This window comes from Lontra canadensis, unplaced genomic scaffold (genome assembly GCF_010015895.1).
Source record: "Lontra canadensis isolate GAN:19392208 unplaced genomic scaffold, GSC_riverotter_1.0 scaffold36, whole genome shotgun sequence".
In the NCBI taxonomy this organism is placed as follows: domain Eukaryota; kingdom Metazoa; phylum Chordata; class Mammalia; order Carnivora; family Mustelidae; genus Lontra; species Lontra canadensis.
The window spans coordinates 9357197-9372931 of NW_022631030.1; the positions used below are offsets into that span (position 1 = coordinate 9357197).

General features: G+C 52.9%; 1 protein-coding gene across 4 annotated transcripts in view; it reads left to right on the forward strand.

Annotated features, from left to right (window-relative positions):
* The window catches only part of SLC37A2 (solute carrier family 37 member 2), a 22671-nt gene continuing 6936 nt past the window's right edge, over positions 1–15735 (forward strand). For 2 of the 4 annotated variants that reach the window (XM_032868833.1, XM_032868832.1), the window contains exons 1-7: positions 9573–9697; positions 12019–12100; positions 12567–12660; positions 12773–12851; positions 13830–13965; positions 14147–14223; positions 15114–15280. In XM_032868833.1, the coding sequence (XP_032724724.1) occupies positions 9588–9697; positions 12019–12100; positions 12567–12660; positions 12773–12851; positions 13830–13965; positions 14147–14223; positions 15114–15280 (745 nt within the window). In that variant the 5' untranslated portion in view covers positions 9573–9587. Of the gene's footprint in view, positions 516–9572; positions 9698–9784; positions 9805–12018; positions 12101–12566; positions 12661–12772; positions 12852–13829; positions 13966–14146; positions 14224–15113; positions 15281–15735 lie in introns of those variants that run through there. The other 2 variants (XM_032868834.1, XM_032868835.1) reach the window with 2 other exon arrangements.

Below are 15735 nucleotides of genomic sequence, written 5' to 3' on the forward strand. Positions count from 1 at the left end.
TCGTGTCGGTACTGGTCCCCCGCGCGCCTCAGTTTCCCGGTGGGTGTCAGGAGCCACTCCTCTGGACAGAAGGGCGCTGCAGGGCTGCAGGGACAGCGGCGGGCAGACGGAAGGTCGCGGAGAGCGGACTAGCCTGGGCTCGCGGCTTTCGGTACCCAGGCGGGAATTGAGCAGAAAGTGCAAAGCGGGAGGAGCCCCGAGAAGCTCCGAGGGCCGCCAGCTGGGAGGCTGAAGGCGAGAAAATGCAGGTGCCGGAGGTTGGCGGTCGGCTCGCGCCGGGCGGACCCCGAGGGCCCTCAGGTGCAAGGGGGCGGGGGCTCCGGGCGTCTGGCCGCCGAGCCGGGGCGGGCCGGGCCGCGGGGCATTTAAACCCGGCCGACTGCCAGCGAGGGCCACGCGCCCAGCCCCGCGCCCTCCTTCGGCCACCGTCTCCGCCTCGGATCCCGGCCCGGCACGATGCGGTCTTCCTTGGCTCCGGGTGTCTGGTTCCTGCGCACCTTCTCCAGGGACAGCTGGTGAGCCGGGCTCGGGGAGGGAGGCGCGCCGGGTCCCGGAGCAGCTCCCCGCCGGCCCCGGAGCGCCGGGGGCAGGAAGCGCCGGCGGCCGTGCGGGGACCGGCGGGGGACAGCCGGGGCACAGCCCGCCTCGCACACCCCACCGAACCTGGGCTTGCGTGCGGGGCCACAGAGGCCAGGGGCGGATGGAACTGCTGATCCAGGGGCCGCAGGAGTTGCTGAGTGGCCCTTTTGCTCTCTCCTACTCCTTGGATAATACGGAGGCCAGAACTCAGTGTCCTGGAACCTCACCCTGGGCGGGGTGGGGTGCCGAGGGACAGACCTCTGAGATCAGAGCTGCAGCTGCTCCTCCGCTGAACCGTCACCCCCGCCCAAGGAGTGCCGGGGCTCCTGCAGTAGCCTCCCTCCTGACCTCGCGGGGCCGTGCGGTGGGGTGGGGGGCTTCCAGCTCCCTCCGCATCAGAGGCCACACACTGGAGCAGTCTGCTTGGTCTGCACAGTGTTTGGGGGGCATTGTGTTAGTTGCCATCATTTACAAATTGTAAAATTTAACGTAAATAGCCAGACCCCTGGCTTCTCTTGAGAAACAGTGTAGCAACACTAGACCTATATTCCCAAATTATATGACTAGGGGTAGAGGATCTCTTTTGGATAGGGTGAGTGCTCTTAAGACGACCAACTTACTAGTTTTAAGACAGAAAATCCTACATACCCAACCCTCTCCCCTGTGGGCAGGCTGGGATGGCTGATCCCCCACAGCGCTTGCCGAGGGGTGACAGTCCTCACTGGCGACAGCCCTCAGTCACTTCCAGCCGTCTTCACTCTTTTCCATTCCTTCTTTGATCCTTCTGGAGCTTAGGACTGTTAAAATATTTTTCATAAAAAGTTGAAATCATGGCTCTGATAGGTTACAAAAATGAACATGTGTTAAAGATTTTATTTGACTTATAATGAGAGAGGCAGAAAATGTCCAGGAAGGGGGGAAGAGGGAACTACTGTTTAATGGGTACAGAGTTTCAGTTTGGGAAGACAGAAAGTTTTGGGGACGGATGGTGGGGATGGTTGCGGGCAATGGAAAGGCACTTCAGGCCCCTGACCTGTACCCTTCACAATGGTAGAATTTATGTGATGTATATCTTACCACAATTAAAAAAGAATCTGAAGAACTTGGCCATTCGTAAATCAGGAATATTGAGACAAAACTGACTTTTCCACAGGCTGGGAGAAAAGACTATCAATTGGAGACTGTCATTTCATTCACACAGTTTGTATGACTTAACAGTTACGTGCTGCTTCAAAGCATTATAAAATAGCCCAAAGTCAAGGAAAGGCTAGAATCTGATAACTGGAGGGGTGTCCTCTAGACAATGCAGTTTCCCAGGGAAACTTTTTTTTTTTTTCCTTCCCAAAAGTCTCCCCTACTTTGATCAAAAATACTTGCAAAGATGATTCTTGATCACAAAATAAGGCCGGTCTCATTAGATTTGATCTGATTATATACATATAGGAACAGCAAGAGTGTTCATCTACAGTATGGGCCTTGTTAAGTTGCTTTGCTGGAAGTTTTCATAAGAAATCTTAGACTGGACTTTTAAAAGCCTTTATTTATTTATTATTCTTTATTATTTACTTAGAGATTAGGAAGACAAGACACTGATTTTCACACTAGGTTTTACCTGCTGTAACTATAAATGTGGGCAAATTCTTCTCTTCTCAAAGTCCCCCAAATACCCTGCGTGTCCTGGGCCTGCCAGGGAATGACCTTCCTTATTTGCCTATAAGGGAGCACAGTAAGCCAGGTTTCTTGGGAGGGTTTTATTAGTATTGGCTCCACATAGTCAACATTAGTTCCTTAAAAGGGGCTGGCTATATCTGATTAAATGATCATCACTGTCAAATATGACATTCCACGTAAGGCCTTGGTTATATAATCAATTTTTCTAATTACATCCGTGTTTAAAAAAAAAAAAAAAAAAAGGGCAGGGCGCCTGGGTGGCTTAGTGGGTTTAGCATCTGACTCTTGATCTCCGTTCAGGTCTTGGTCTCCCATCCTATGAGCTGGAGCTCCACACTGGGCATGTAGCCTTCTTAAAAAACACCAATAAAAGGTCAATTTCTTATTGAACGCTTGCTAATAACCATATTTCTATGAAAAGCAGGAAGCCGCAACAAAAGTTTCTGAATTTGGGGCGGGGGGGAGCGGTCTGGTAGGGAGAATAAGAAATGTGCAAGTGTTTTGTTGTAGTTTACAAAAACAGAGTCTATTGAATTGTTTTGGGTTATACATTGCTGAAGAAGAACTAGAAGGGCTTCCTGATATTTCCAGAAAATCGAACATTGTAACATCAACAATATTCTAAACATAACGACAGCCATCCCTCACCAGTTCACTTGGGCCTCTGTGATTCTTGTTCCATTGAATCTTGGGTTAACAATCGCCTAAACCTGTCTGCTTCTTCCCTGGAGTTCTGGAAGTCCTGCCTCAATCTGCCTATATGTTCTTTCAAGATGTGTAAGCAATGCCGTGAGAGGCCTGTACCCCAAGACTGAGTGTCTGGTACAGTGCTTTTCTGAGATAGTTCTCGATTGGTAAAGATCCAACTTTTGGCCTACAGCTGATTGCAGAATCTTCAGGAAGCATCAGTGAAACAACGTCCCATAGGAAACAGAAACCTAAAGGGGTGTGAATTAACGTATTATGATAGTTTTCAGAAGTGAACAACCTGATGAGAATTTGTGACCAGAATAATGTGGCTAACCAGGAAATGTTCCCGAGATATGTGAAACAAAATCCAGCCAATTAAAAATCTAGACAGTGTCTAAAAACACAGTAAGGTAAATTCAAAGAAGATGGTGAACATTACATTTTGACTTATAAAAACGAATGAACACAATTTGTATGGAGGAAAAAAATCTTGAGATATTTAAAAATCCTGAGATTGAATTTATATAATATCCCAAGGATATACCAAGAATATCAACTCCGGAGACTCTTTCAGTCTGGAGTAAGTCTTACACATCTGTATTTTATTTCTGTAAGTAAGCTCTCTACCTGGTATGGGGCTCAAACTCACAACCCCCAGATCAGAAGTCCCACTATCTTCCTACTGAGGCAGCCAAGTGCCCCTACACAACATCTATTTTCATAGAACTCCATAGGAAATTCTGATGTCCATCCCAAGTTGAAAACCACTGACCTAGATGATGTTCGATTCAAATTAAAGAAGTAAGGTTGCAACCCATGTAGCATTTTAAATCAGAACCAAAATTGTGACTGGTCGCCCTGTATTGTTACCGTTAGGCAGGGCTGCCAGGCGACGGATATGTGGTGGCAGATCTTGGACCTGGAGGGCACTGAGAAATCTGGACAAACTGCTCATGTAGCCTACCATTTGTGAACTGTTACTATAAATAGTAAACTTTTGCCCTTAGAAATTTAACCTAGACGAGGCTGTCTCTTCTGATTTCACAACTATTTCCATGCAGTTGGTCGATAGCAACATATCAAATAAAACTAATTATTTGCAGCCCTTCTCTTTTTATTTTTTTAAAGAGTTTATTTATTTATTTGACAGAGATCACAAGAAGGCAGAGAGGCAGGCAGAGAGGGGCAGGGGGTGGGGTGGCAAGCAGGTTCCCTGCTGAGCAGAGAGCCCGATCGGGCCTCCATCCCAGGACCCTGGGATCATGACCTGAGCCAAATGCAGAGGCTTTAACCCACTGAGTCACCCAGGTGCCCCAGCCCTTCTCTTTTTATAAAAAGTGAAAAAGTAAAATTTCCAGGGGCTCTCTTGGGGGTCTCATTCATAGTTTTAAGTATGAAAGATGTCCAGAAAGTTTAATTTTATTTTGCATTTAGGACTTGATTTTGGGAAAGCAAAACATCAAAAGTTGTTAGGACATTTGAGTGCTCATCGTGAGTGCCTAAGAAACTTCTTGTCTGCCCATTTGAAAGTGATGATAATACAATAAAAAATGAACTTAGAAGGTAACATTGTAAAGAAACTGAACTCTTTCCTAAAAACCTTTATTTTACAAAGTATAGAAAATTATTCTGTAGGACACTGGATGTTTGCCATCTACACAGATTCCCCAGGAGGTTAAAAAAATTTTTTTTTTTACATTCTCTCTTTAAGAGCAGACCAATAACCAACATTCAAGGAAATTTTGGCATTTTAGCAGAGAAAACCAGATCCTACTTTTGCACTGGCATATTTGATACTAAAGGAACCACAGCCTCTTTTTTAAAATAATACAAATAAAACAAAAACTGAGCCAGATTTGGACAAAACTTTAACATAATTATTTATTTTTCAGTCTCCTTATTTGCACGTACTATAATCCAAAGCAAATCAAATTCTGTTTCCACAAACTTCTACAAATTTATCCCTTCAGGTTTTGTCCTTTATTGTCCTCTTTCTTATTTTGGAATGACCGGTCATTTTACTTTAGGATAAAACTTTTCTTTTTCTCTTCTTAAAAAAAAAACACAAAAACAGAAAAACCCACCGTATCTTATCACCGTGTGTGGCACTTGTACATGCCTGCCGCTATTATTCCTAATGGAGTTTCATCCATATGTATTAATTATACCATTTAGCCAGAGTAACTTCTGTTTTAGAGGACAACAGCCTGTCCCACACCAGCATTTTAGAAGAACTCATGAGTACACCTAACACAGCTTTCTATAACCACACGTCATTCAGAGTATGACTCCAACTATGTACTGTGTTGGCCAACATCTCCCAGAGTTAAGCCAGATCTGGACTGAAATCCTTTCACCACGGTATGCTTTGCGCAGTTGCCTTCTCTAAGCCTCAGTTTCTACAGGATAAACATGATACGAGAACATTTTTAACTTCCCGTGGCCGGTGAAGGGCCCTGAGTAAGTGTCCTTTTCCTTCTTTCCTGCTGGGTGTAGGGCTGGACTCCTATCACACACTAAGCATTAATGTGGTGCCTACTGTAGGCACATTATTATTTTTATTACTTTATTATTTTTATTATCTTGAGCTCTGGGGCTTGTAGTAATGATTAAGACCTGGTCCTACCTTCCTGAAACTAAGGATCAAAGTCTTCTCAGACTTACTGCCTCCCCATGTCCCCAAAGAGGGCATTGAAGCAGAAGCGAAGAAAGCAGGTCTAGCTAGACCTTCCTTGACTAGGACACCGGAGGCCGGATTCACTGTGAGCTTTGGATCCCCTGTCTGTTGAGTGGGCAGGAGCGAAGCCCGCCTCACAGGACCGTGCGAGCATTACGTGAGGCGCCGTGTGTGAAGAACTTAGACCAGGACCAGGCTCACGCGAACCATTGACTGACCCTTAATTACTGACTCTCCTTTTCCTCGCTTTTTCGACTACTCTATGCCAGACAGTGTTGATTTGTAGCTCAACGCAAGGCAACGAGTTGTTTCCCCACCTCACCTATGGGTGTCATGAGGCCCAGAGAAGTTCCGCAGCTTGTCCAACCCTGCGTAGTTGGTACAAGCCGGAATTTGCACCCAGGTTAGTCCTTCTACCAGGCCCGGGGTCTTTCTGCTCTCCTCCTGCTGAGAGTGTGGCAGGGGACATGTCACAGGGCCGGCGGGCCTCACACAGATCACTCCATCCCTTTGAGGCTGCAGGGCCTCGTCTATAAGATGGAAATGACCGTGTACCTACACTACAGGGTTCTGGTGAAAGTGAAAAGATGAGGAAATCACGCGGCCCGGGGCCTGGGGCCTGGGGGCCCGGGGCCTGGCTCACGGTCCGTCCTTGGTCACCGCTAAGTGCTCGTGCATGTCTGTGGACGGAGGGAGGGATCCAGCCTCAGCAGGAGGAGAAGGTGGCCTTGACCCAGGGGATCTGGCGGTGTTCTGAGAAGAGGCCATGGAGCCAGCAACGGCACGGAAGGGAAGACAGCCGGTCTGCTTGGTCTGCTCGGGACTGACCCCATGTAGCTACAACTGGATGGGGGCAGAGGGGCACGGAGGGAGTGGCCCCCGGAGGCCTGCCTGAGGGAGAGAGGCAGCCCGAACTGTGGGAGCAAAAGTCGGAGCCAGAGAGGTTTCTGCCCAGGGAAATGTTACTTCTGCCGCTCCTCCTTTGTGTCAGGCTGGGGCCTGTAGAGTCCTGCCAGCCCTGGGCCTGGCTGGTGCCCCGCCTTCAGGCCCCGCGTCTGCGTGGGCATGTCTGGGGGCAGCTGGGAACATGGGCCTCTAGCCAGAGATGACTGCAGCCGGCGCTCATGGGGCTGGGCCCATTTCCTGGGGCCCCGTGAGGAAGAAGCACTCAGGACAAGGAGAAGAGGAGCCCGTGGGAGGCGGGACGGGCTGGATGAGCAGGAATGGCGGGGAGGAAGGCTTTCGGCAGGCAGGAAGGCAGGAGCTGTGAACTCCCACATCACTGTTTGTTCCCCACACCCTGATCTTCCCCGGTGAGCTGGAAAGGCCAAGGCTGCCAGCTGGCCTCCGCTGGGACAGACGGCTCCCCTTCTAGAGTTTACGGAGGGCTCTCGCGGCCAGATCCTAGCGCCCACCCCCGGGGGACACACAGAAGCCCTTCGAATACATCCCCAGACCCTGCTGTATGCCAGAGGCTTCCTCACCCCCCACATCTCAATCCTCTGACACTCTTGCATGCAGGACTTGATTACCTTAAAGAATTTCAAACTGAGGCTTAGTTCAACAACTCGCTCAAGGCCACAGTCAGCAGCAGGACTCAGTCTCTTTTGGTCTAAGTCTGGCGATCTTTTCCCTGCTCTTCCGGGACCCCGATCAGGTTTCCCGTTGCTGCCTGAGTAGCATTGTCTTGTCTCACTTTCCTGGTAACTACGAAGAAGGGCCACAGAAAGGGGGCCTTAAAATGAGCTGTGGCCGTGAGGGGCTGCTCTGGAAAGGACTGGAGATCCAGATGGAGAAACTGGGGGACGCACTATTATCCCTGCCCCCACCGCACGGTCAGAGCTGGTCACACAGCATGACCCTGTGGTCTCCCCTCCCCTGTCACTCGTGATCGCTGCCCTCTCCCCAGCTGCCTTCTGCTTCCTCTTCCCCCCTGCCATTTCCTCTTTCCCGTCTTGCAGAGCAGACTCATACCTCCCTTGACTTTGGGAAGGGGATCTAACTTAGGGCCCGTGGACAGGTCTGGCATGATCGATGTGGTTGGTCAAGGCCTTATTTCTTCCATGCAAATTGTGCCATCTGAGTGCTGAGGTCGGACTGGAGCCATCCAAAAGTAACGACAAGATGGAGGACAGACATCAGGGCCAGAGTCTCTGAGGGTTCCTGAGTTCGTGTATATGTAGGAGGGGCAATGCAGCTGCTCTCCTCTTGGCCCCGGGCTCATGCCTCAGACCCCTGACACTTTACGCTCTAGACAGCTAGAGACTCTCAAGGGGAAGTCCATCATCTTGCCTTGCTAGGCAGGACCCTGACTCTGCCATCCCCAGGACATTTCCATCTGTGCTATTTGCCTAATGTCAACCACCTCTTCCAAACCCTTCCAACTCTCACGCCCTTCCAGATGTTTCCAACTGCCTAGACAACACATCACGCTGGAGCTGAAGCCATGTCTGTCTGTTCACGATCTCGGGCTTCCCTCACTGAGTCTCCTTGTGCAAGCTTTCTGCTTTCCTAAAAGTGATCATGATCTTATCTGCTCATTTATCCTGCGAAGTCCTGGGCTTCTTGTGGCCACCTGCCAGTCTCTCCCTTTGCTAGAAAGGATCTCGGGACCAAGCTCTGAATCAAGCTGATGTCTCTGAGCGAGCCCTTGAGTCCCAGCTGGAGGAAGGGTGACAAGGAGTGGATTCCTTTGGCTGACTTTCTGCCCCCAGAGGTCTTTGGGCCCGTCCAGCCGTGACCTGCCCCTGTCCCACCCTGTATGCTGAAGGCCTGGCTCTGGGCTCAGCCTTTATCCTTTTCAGATCTGTGGAGTCCCAGAACAGGGACATCCAAAGACAGGCCACCAAGTCCCATTTCCTCAGGGCAAGTGCCAAGCTCACCAGCAGCCACAACCATCCTGTCACCTGGCTACCTGAGCAGCCCTAGAAGTTCACTAGCAGCCCCTGGTTGAGGCACTGGGATGTAGACGGTGGCTGATGAGGGAGCTGAAGTCCTCACTGGCCTTACGGGGTTGGGGGGGTTGTGATTGGAATGTGATTGGAAAGCAAGGAAGCAGGTACTAGGGTTGACTGGGTGGCTACTGGGGAAAGGGTGCTTTTTTCCACCACCTCCTAAGACCAACGTCCCTCTCCTCTGCTGTTTCTTGTTGTTCCGGGTTGTTGTACTGATGGTGGTAACAGGTCCTATGGGGTTTTTGTTTGTTTTTAATCCATTGCTGTTTTGGGACACATCGATTGTCCTTACCTCAGAAGAAGTCCCCGTGCCGAGTCTGGACTGTCCACTAACAGTTAAGAGATAGCTAGTTCGTCTCATTATCTAATTTGGTTACTGAGTAACCAGTGCTGGGTTGGGGGAGACTAGGACTCTAAGAAGTACCACTTCCTGCTAACAAAGATTTAGGGGGTCAGTCACGGAGCAGGTGGCCTCACTTGGAACCCTCTGGGGGCCTCACTGTGCCTGGCCTGTCAGCCCAGCCTGGCCCAGGACCTGGGCTGCCATCCCTCCCCTCACAGCCCCCCAGGGCCCACTGCTCCCTTCCTGGGGCCTCTTGGTTCCAAAGAAAGGGCTGGTGAGAAGGGAAGTGAAACCTGTGGTTCTGCACGCCCCGGAGCCCCTCAGCTATCTTTCCTGTGAGAGGCTCTGAATCTGGCAGCCTTTGGTCAGCTTAGCTCAGCCCTCCGCCTGATCAATGACCCCAGTCCCCTTTGAACGGTGGCACCTTGGCCTTTTTTCTCGGAATAGCAGCCAAAGTGGAATGGAATGGAAAAAGGACTGTGGAATGGGAAGTGGACTGGACGGACAGGAGGCCTGGCTCCAAGGGTGTTGCCCAGCTAGCCGTGGGACTCTGCACTCCTCCGTGCGCCTCTCTGCAGTCCAGGGAGGAAGTCCCAGAAGGCATTGATGCCAGGTCTGACATCACGGCACGCCTGAGGGCCTCCTGCCCCACCCCCCACAACCCCCTAGATTCATGACTCTTCTGCTCTCTTGGGTGTCAGCTTTTTTCCTGGAGGTTGAGGTCAGAGCAGAAGGAAAGGGCAGGCCGGGCTCCTGGAGGAGGGCAGGGCTGGAATCTCACAGGTCTGGATACTAGTGTGGGCCCCTCCCGACCCTCCTTATCTGCTCCCCAGGGAGCATCTGGGCAGGCCGGGGCAGGCCAGGGTCTCCATCCCACTGCGGGCTCAGAGGTGAAGCCGGGTGGGGGAGGGGAGCGTGTGGGGGGAGAGCAGGGGGAGCTGGGAACTGTGCTAGGCCTCTGGGCCCCTGGTCGGCTCTGACCAGCTCCCGGGAGTGCTTCCCGGGCAACACCAGGCTCTGTGGCTGACAAGGGTCTTCCTCACTGCTAGGAGAACAGTCAGAGCTGGGAGCCTCAGCGGGGCCTCAGGGATCTGTCAGATGCAGAGGAAATCGGATTTGTCTCCACAGTCAGTGGCTGCATCCATGTAGCTAGCGGCCATGCTGGTTCGGCTGAGCTCCGGGGGGGGGGCCTTAAAGATGGTCCAGCAGGGACCTGGGGACTAGGGGGAGAGTCCTATTGTGTTCACCTGTCTTTGAGATAGACAGGCTTGGTGTTCTCATCCACGTGCCACTGCTGAGGAAACCAGAGGGGAAAAGATGGAGGGACTTGCGTTCGGTTCCCCAGTACACCAGAGGCAGCCGGCAAAGAACTTAGCTTCCCCCCCCCCCAGTGCTTCCCAGACAGGGCACTGGACTGGCTATCTGTGGGGCCATTGTTTCCTCCCAGCCATTCCTCTTTGAGGAAGGCCAGCTGGACACCCTCTTCGAATCCCCTCAGAGAATGGGTTAGGTTAGGTTCTACAAGTCCCCGAACTAGGAGGCATGGGCCATATGCCTGTGGCTGGGACCTGGAAAACATGGCTGCCACTAAGCTTTCTGATGTTGGTCACTGTGACAGTCCCTCAGAGTGACCCCCCATTCCCTGGAGAACTCAAGTCCCTGGAGGACCTCTGTGACCCACCCATGTGTCCCTGGGAACTGGTGGCCAGGGGGCCCTGTTTGCTGTAGAGGAGCATACAATCCAGACCAAATAGTTGGAACTTCGTTCTCAACAGCATGGAGGGCGGCTGGAAAATGTTAAGCCCGGTAACGGGTGGGTGTGTGAGGGTGTGTGACTTGGTTCTCTTGAGAAAATGCACCATGAGGTTGTGGAGAGAGGGGAGTCAGAGAACGGGTAGGAAGCTCAAGTCGGGGTTCTCTGAAGGTTCTCAAGAAGGGGCCTAAGAGCCCATCCTAAATCCAGGCTCTTCTGAAATTAGGGGGCAGTGAGTTTGGGTTTGAAGGCAGTTCCCTAAAGAGGGCAGAGTATCCTACCCCTTAGGTTCATGGAGCTGAGAATGGAAAGAGCTCCAGGGCCCCTTCTCCTCTTGTCTACTCTTCTCCATGAGATCTCAAATAACCCAAGGCTCTGGATCTTTCCTAAAGCCTGCCCCTTCCTCCTGGGTTGTGGGCCCTTTTTGAGGTCTATTTTCCATGTACTGGAAGGAAACCCCTGGCTGCTGGCTGCTGACTCATGTTGGCTGATGCTCTCCTGGGGAAGCAGACACTGACTCAGGAGGATGTCGAGGCCCTTCCGCCAGACCCCCAAAGAAGGGCAGGGCCCGGGCGTGGGGTGCACGCTTGAGGGGTGCCTGGCTGAACTGTTCTTTCCATCCCAGGCCGGTCCTTGGGATGAGAAGTGGGGGAAGGAGAGGGCACATGTGATGTGTGAGCCACAGATGGAAAGAATGAGCCTTCTGTCCAGTGGGATGGACCAGACTGGACCTGGGAAGAGGATGTGGATTCTGGCCCCGGCTTCTCCACTGTTGCTACATTTCCAGAGGTGTCTGGGCTCTGCTCTTCCTGGGCTGCAGCCACTGCTAGGCCTACTGTATTCAAAGTTTAAGAGGAGTCGTGAGCTCACTTTAGAGACAAGCCATGGCAGCCTCCCACCTGCTCCCACCATTAAAACCATTGCTGATATTTTTAAAAACAATTCTACTTGGTTGCTCTCCTATCTCAGCAGTGTACCTAGACACACACAGGGGCTTCCTGACCTTAGTGAGGTCACAGGACAAGAGAGGTGATGGGAGATGACAGGAGCAGTCTGGGGGAGAGGGGTGCATAATTTGTGTAGTCTAGGGGGCTGGGCCAGCTCTGCTGGAAGGCCACAGGAGTCGGGACCAGAGAGATTGGGCTCTCTGAGTGCGCTGGCCTCTGGGCATCTGTTCCTACCCTCCCCTTGGCCTCTGTCCCAAGGACCTTGTGTCCGGTTGGACCCTGAGCTAGAGCGTCAGCAGTGTGGAGGCCCTGGGGTCGCCAGAGCGGGTCCCGAGGGACACTGCACCCGAGCTCCCAGCCACAGCTGACTTCCCACTAACCCAGACGCCCGTCTCTCCCTGCAGGTTCCGAGGCTTCATCCTGGTGCTGACCTTCTTCATCTACACCTGTTATCACATGTCCAGGAAGCCCATCAGTGTTGTCAAGGTGAGGCTGGCCTGGGGGTGAGAAAGAATGCAGGAGATGCTGAGCTCCCGCAGAAATCAACTCTAGTAGAATGGTCTGGAAATTATTCCCTAACTGGAGTCACGGAGATAAACGGCTTTCACATGGCCAACCCTTACTTTTAGTAGTTATTCTTCTTAGAAATCTTTCCATAGGTGCTCCTTTGGACAGCAGTGTTAACAGGCTGTGGCAGGAACGGGAGGGCAGGGACCCCAGGCTGTATGGGCTCTGCTCAGACTCACCTTGCCCTTCACGGAGGGTCTGACACGGCCCCTTGTCCCTATGGCAGTCCCTAAGGAGGAGCTGCCACAGGAAGGCTCACACTGTCCATGGTGCTGGCCACAGTCCTGGCGTGGTTGGGGAGGGAGACGGTTTGCTCGGCTCTGGGCCGAGCGGGCTCTGACGCCGGGAGGTGAGCCCCAACCTGTGCACCCTCTCGCCTCTTCAGAGCCGTCTGCACCAGAACTGCTCGGAGCTGATCAAGCCCATCAACGACAGCCACAGTCTCAATGACACGACGTGGTGTGACTGGGCTCCATTCGGTAGGAAGGGGGCACGCTGCTCTTGCGGCAGGAAGAGGTTGTCTGGGGCCGAAAAGGGTTTCCTTTAAGGGCCCCCAAGCACCAGCTCTCTGTCTCTTCCCTCTGTTTCCAGATAAGAACAATTACAAGGAGTTACTGGGGGCCGTGGACAATGCCTTCCTTGTGGCCTACGCCATCGGCATGTTCATCAGGTAGGGGATGGGCCAAGCCTGTGACTGTCCCAGAGTGGGGGGCCCCAGAGCTGAGGGTTCCCCCAGGTGGATGGGAGGCAAAGACGTGGGCACGCACCACCAGTGCCTGGCCATTCTCCTTCCCTTCCCGCGGTCACCTGGCCAACTCCTTCACCTGGCAGACTCCCGTTTTCTGTAGCTTCTTCTCCTGGAAAGCGTTTCCTCCAAGGTTACTCTCGCAGATGACAGTGGCAGTGGGATGGCTGGAATATGGGTTTTTTTCCTGAACTGGGATCCTTCATGGGTAGCCGTGGACACAGACATGGCTAGGAAAACCGCCAGCCTCTCCTAGGCCTAAATTAGCCGAGCAAGCATGGCTTTGGCATAGTGAGCCTGCTGTCTGGTGCCAGGAACCAAACTGCCTTCCAATGGCTCACAGCCTAACAGAGGGGCCTGCTTCATAGCTGGTTCCAAACCAGTGTGGTGGCTTGGTGACCAAGGATGGCGGTGCCACGCTCACTCGGAGGAGAGGCGCAGGCCATGGGACTGAGAGGGGAAGGAGGAGGGAGAGTTCAGTCATAGAGTGCTGAGCTGCACATGTTTGGGGAGCAACCAAGTGAAGATGTCCGGAAGGCATCTGCGTGTGACCCCACAGTGGGAAAGGTCAGAATGGAAGTTACCCAGTTGGAGCCATGTAACTTGTAGGCAGTCGTCGGAGCCATAAATTTGGTGCAAGGGACTGCGCCCCAGGGAAAGTCTGAGAGAAGGAGTGGTCAGCCAAGGGCAGAGGGGTGAGAAGGCCAAGGGGAGAACATTTCAAGGAGCTTGCTCAGCAGTGGCAACTGAGGCAGCAAAGTCCAGTGAGTGGAGACCCAAGGGCCTCTCTGGCAGGTGGCAGGCAGCACAGAAGTCATTGGTGGTCACCTGGGCCAGAGGCGGCTCAGGGGTGCCGGGAGGAGGCAGCTCGTGATTAACCACAGATCCAACTCTCTTCTCCAGTGGAATTTTTGGGGAGCGGCTCCCCCTCCGTTACTACCTTTCAGCTGGAATGTTGCTCAGCGGCCTTTTTACCTCACTCTTTGGCCTCGGATATTTCTGGAACATCCATGTGCTCTGGTACTTTGTGCTTATCCAGGTATGAGCCCCTGTCTTGCACTCAGACCTCTGCTCCACCGTGGGGAGGGTTGCGGAGGCTGCTAGTGTTGTGGTTGGTTGGGGTTGGTGGGGGCTGGGGAGGGCCCCGCAGCCCGGGAGGGGGCAGAGTGAGTCTGCAGCATGGCCCAGGACTGTCCCACTCATCTCCTGTCTCCCCGCAGATCTGTAACGGACTTGTCCAGACCACCGGCTGGCCCTCTGTGGTGACCTGCGTTGGCAACTGGTTCGGGAAGGGAAAGTGAGTGTGGGGAGGGAAGAGGAGTGGGAGGTAGGCAGGGAGGGCTGTGGGGAGTGAGGAGGTCTCTCATGGCCCCTAGTATAATTTCAGGGTGAAAGGTTAGAAACTTACGTCTGTCTTGCTGATTTTCACATTTAGTTCAATGTTTTAGTGGCTGAAAAGCATTACTGATTTTTCTCATGGATAAGGTTTTAGTCCACAAAACAGGCCACCCTTGTTACTCTTTTTCCTCATAATTGACTAATTTCCATTTTGCATGAAGACAAAAATGAAACCTATAAAACATTATTGTTGTTATTATTATTATTATTATTTTGTACTTGAACTGGCTTTTGTGCAAAAAAAAAAAAAAAATTTGCTTTAGAGTGGGGTTTCTCCAGCTCAGCCCTACTAGACATTTGGGGCTGGTCACTCTTTGCCATGGGGCGACCTTACACACGGCGGGATGTTTAGCAGCATCTACCAGCTAGATGCCAGAAGCATACCCAGAGCTGGGACAGTTAAAAACCCCCAGACACTGCCTGTGTCCCCTGGAGGCGGGGTGGCCTTGCTTGAGGACCCAGATTTGGAGTAGCAGCCCCAGGACAAGAGGGAAGAGAGGAGTGGGGGCCGGAAGTGCTCAGGGTGGGGGGAGCTCCATCTGGGAGGCCTGTGTGAGCTGGCTCCAGTCACTGGCTGAGGGGAGCAGGACCCCCGGCCTTGGCTAACCCTTGCTTGGCACCTGGCAAGCCCTTCCCCACCTCCCGCCATGCTGTCTTTGGGCCTGGAGGCTGGAGGCAGCCAGCTGTTTGCACTTGGCCAGGGTGGGGGTGATGAGCCCTGTGCTTCTGTTTTGACTTTCTTTTACTCTTCTCCCCTGTCTTTCCTGATCCTGCCCCCCTTCCCTCCAGGCGGGGGCTCATCATGGGCATCTGGAACTCACACACATCCGTGGGCAACATCCTGGGCTCCCTGATCGCTGGCGTCTGGGTGAATGAGCACTGGGGCCTGTCCTTCGTGGTGCCAGGCATCATCACCGCTGCCATGGGCATCCTCACCTTCCTCTTTCTCATTGAATGTGAGTGGCCCCCGCCCTCCTTGTGGGGCTCAGAACTGAGCCTCCCCCTTCTCCTCCTAGGGCCCGGGGGAAGGCAGCTGGCCCTGGGGGAGGACTACTGGTATGTGTGTGGCCTGGGACTAGCCGCCTCTCTGGGCTTCGGCCGTTTTTCTTTTTTCACTTGTAAAAGATGAAGAGGGAGATGAACAGCCTTTCCTTGCTATTGGTTCAGGGCTGGGGGGCTGAGCAGTTGGCCTGTGGTTGCCTGGCAAGTACTGGCTCTGATGTTTGAGCGGGGGGGAGTGGGAGGTGATGGGACCCTCGTCACTTGCTGTCCTCTTCCCCCTTCTCCGATGGCCTTGGGAGACAGCTCAGCCCGCCCTTGTGGCCACTTGGTAGCCAGAGAATGGGGACCCACAAGGCCTTAGTGACACCAGTGGCGTTAGGGGAGCCAGGCCTGGAAGGTGCCTCCCGAG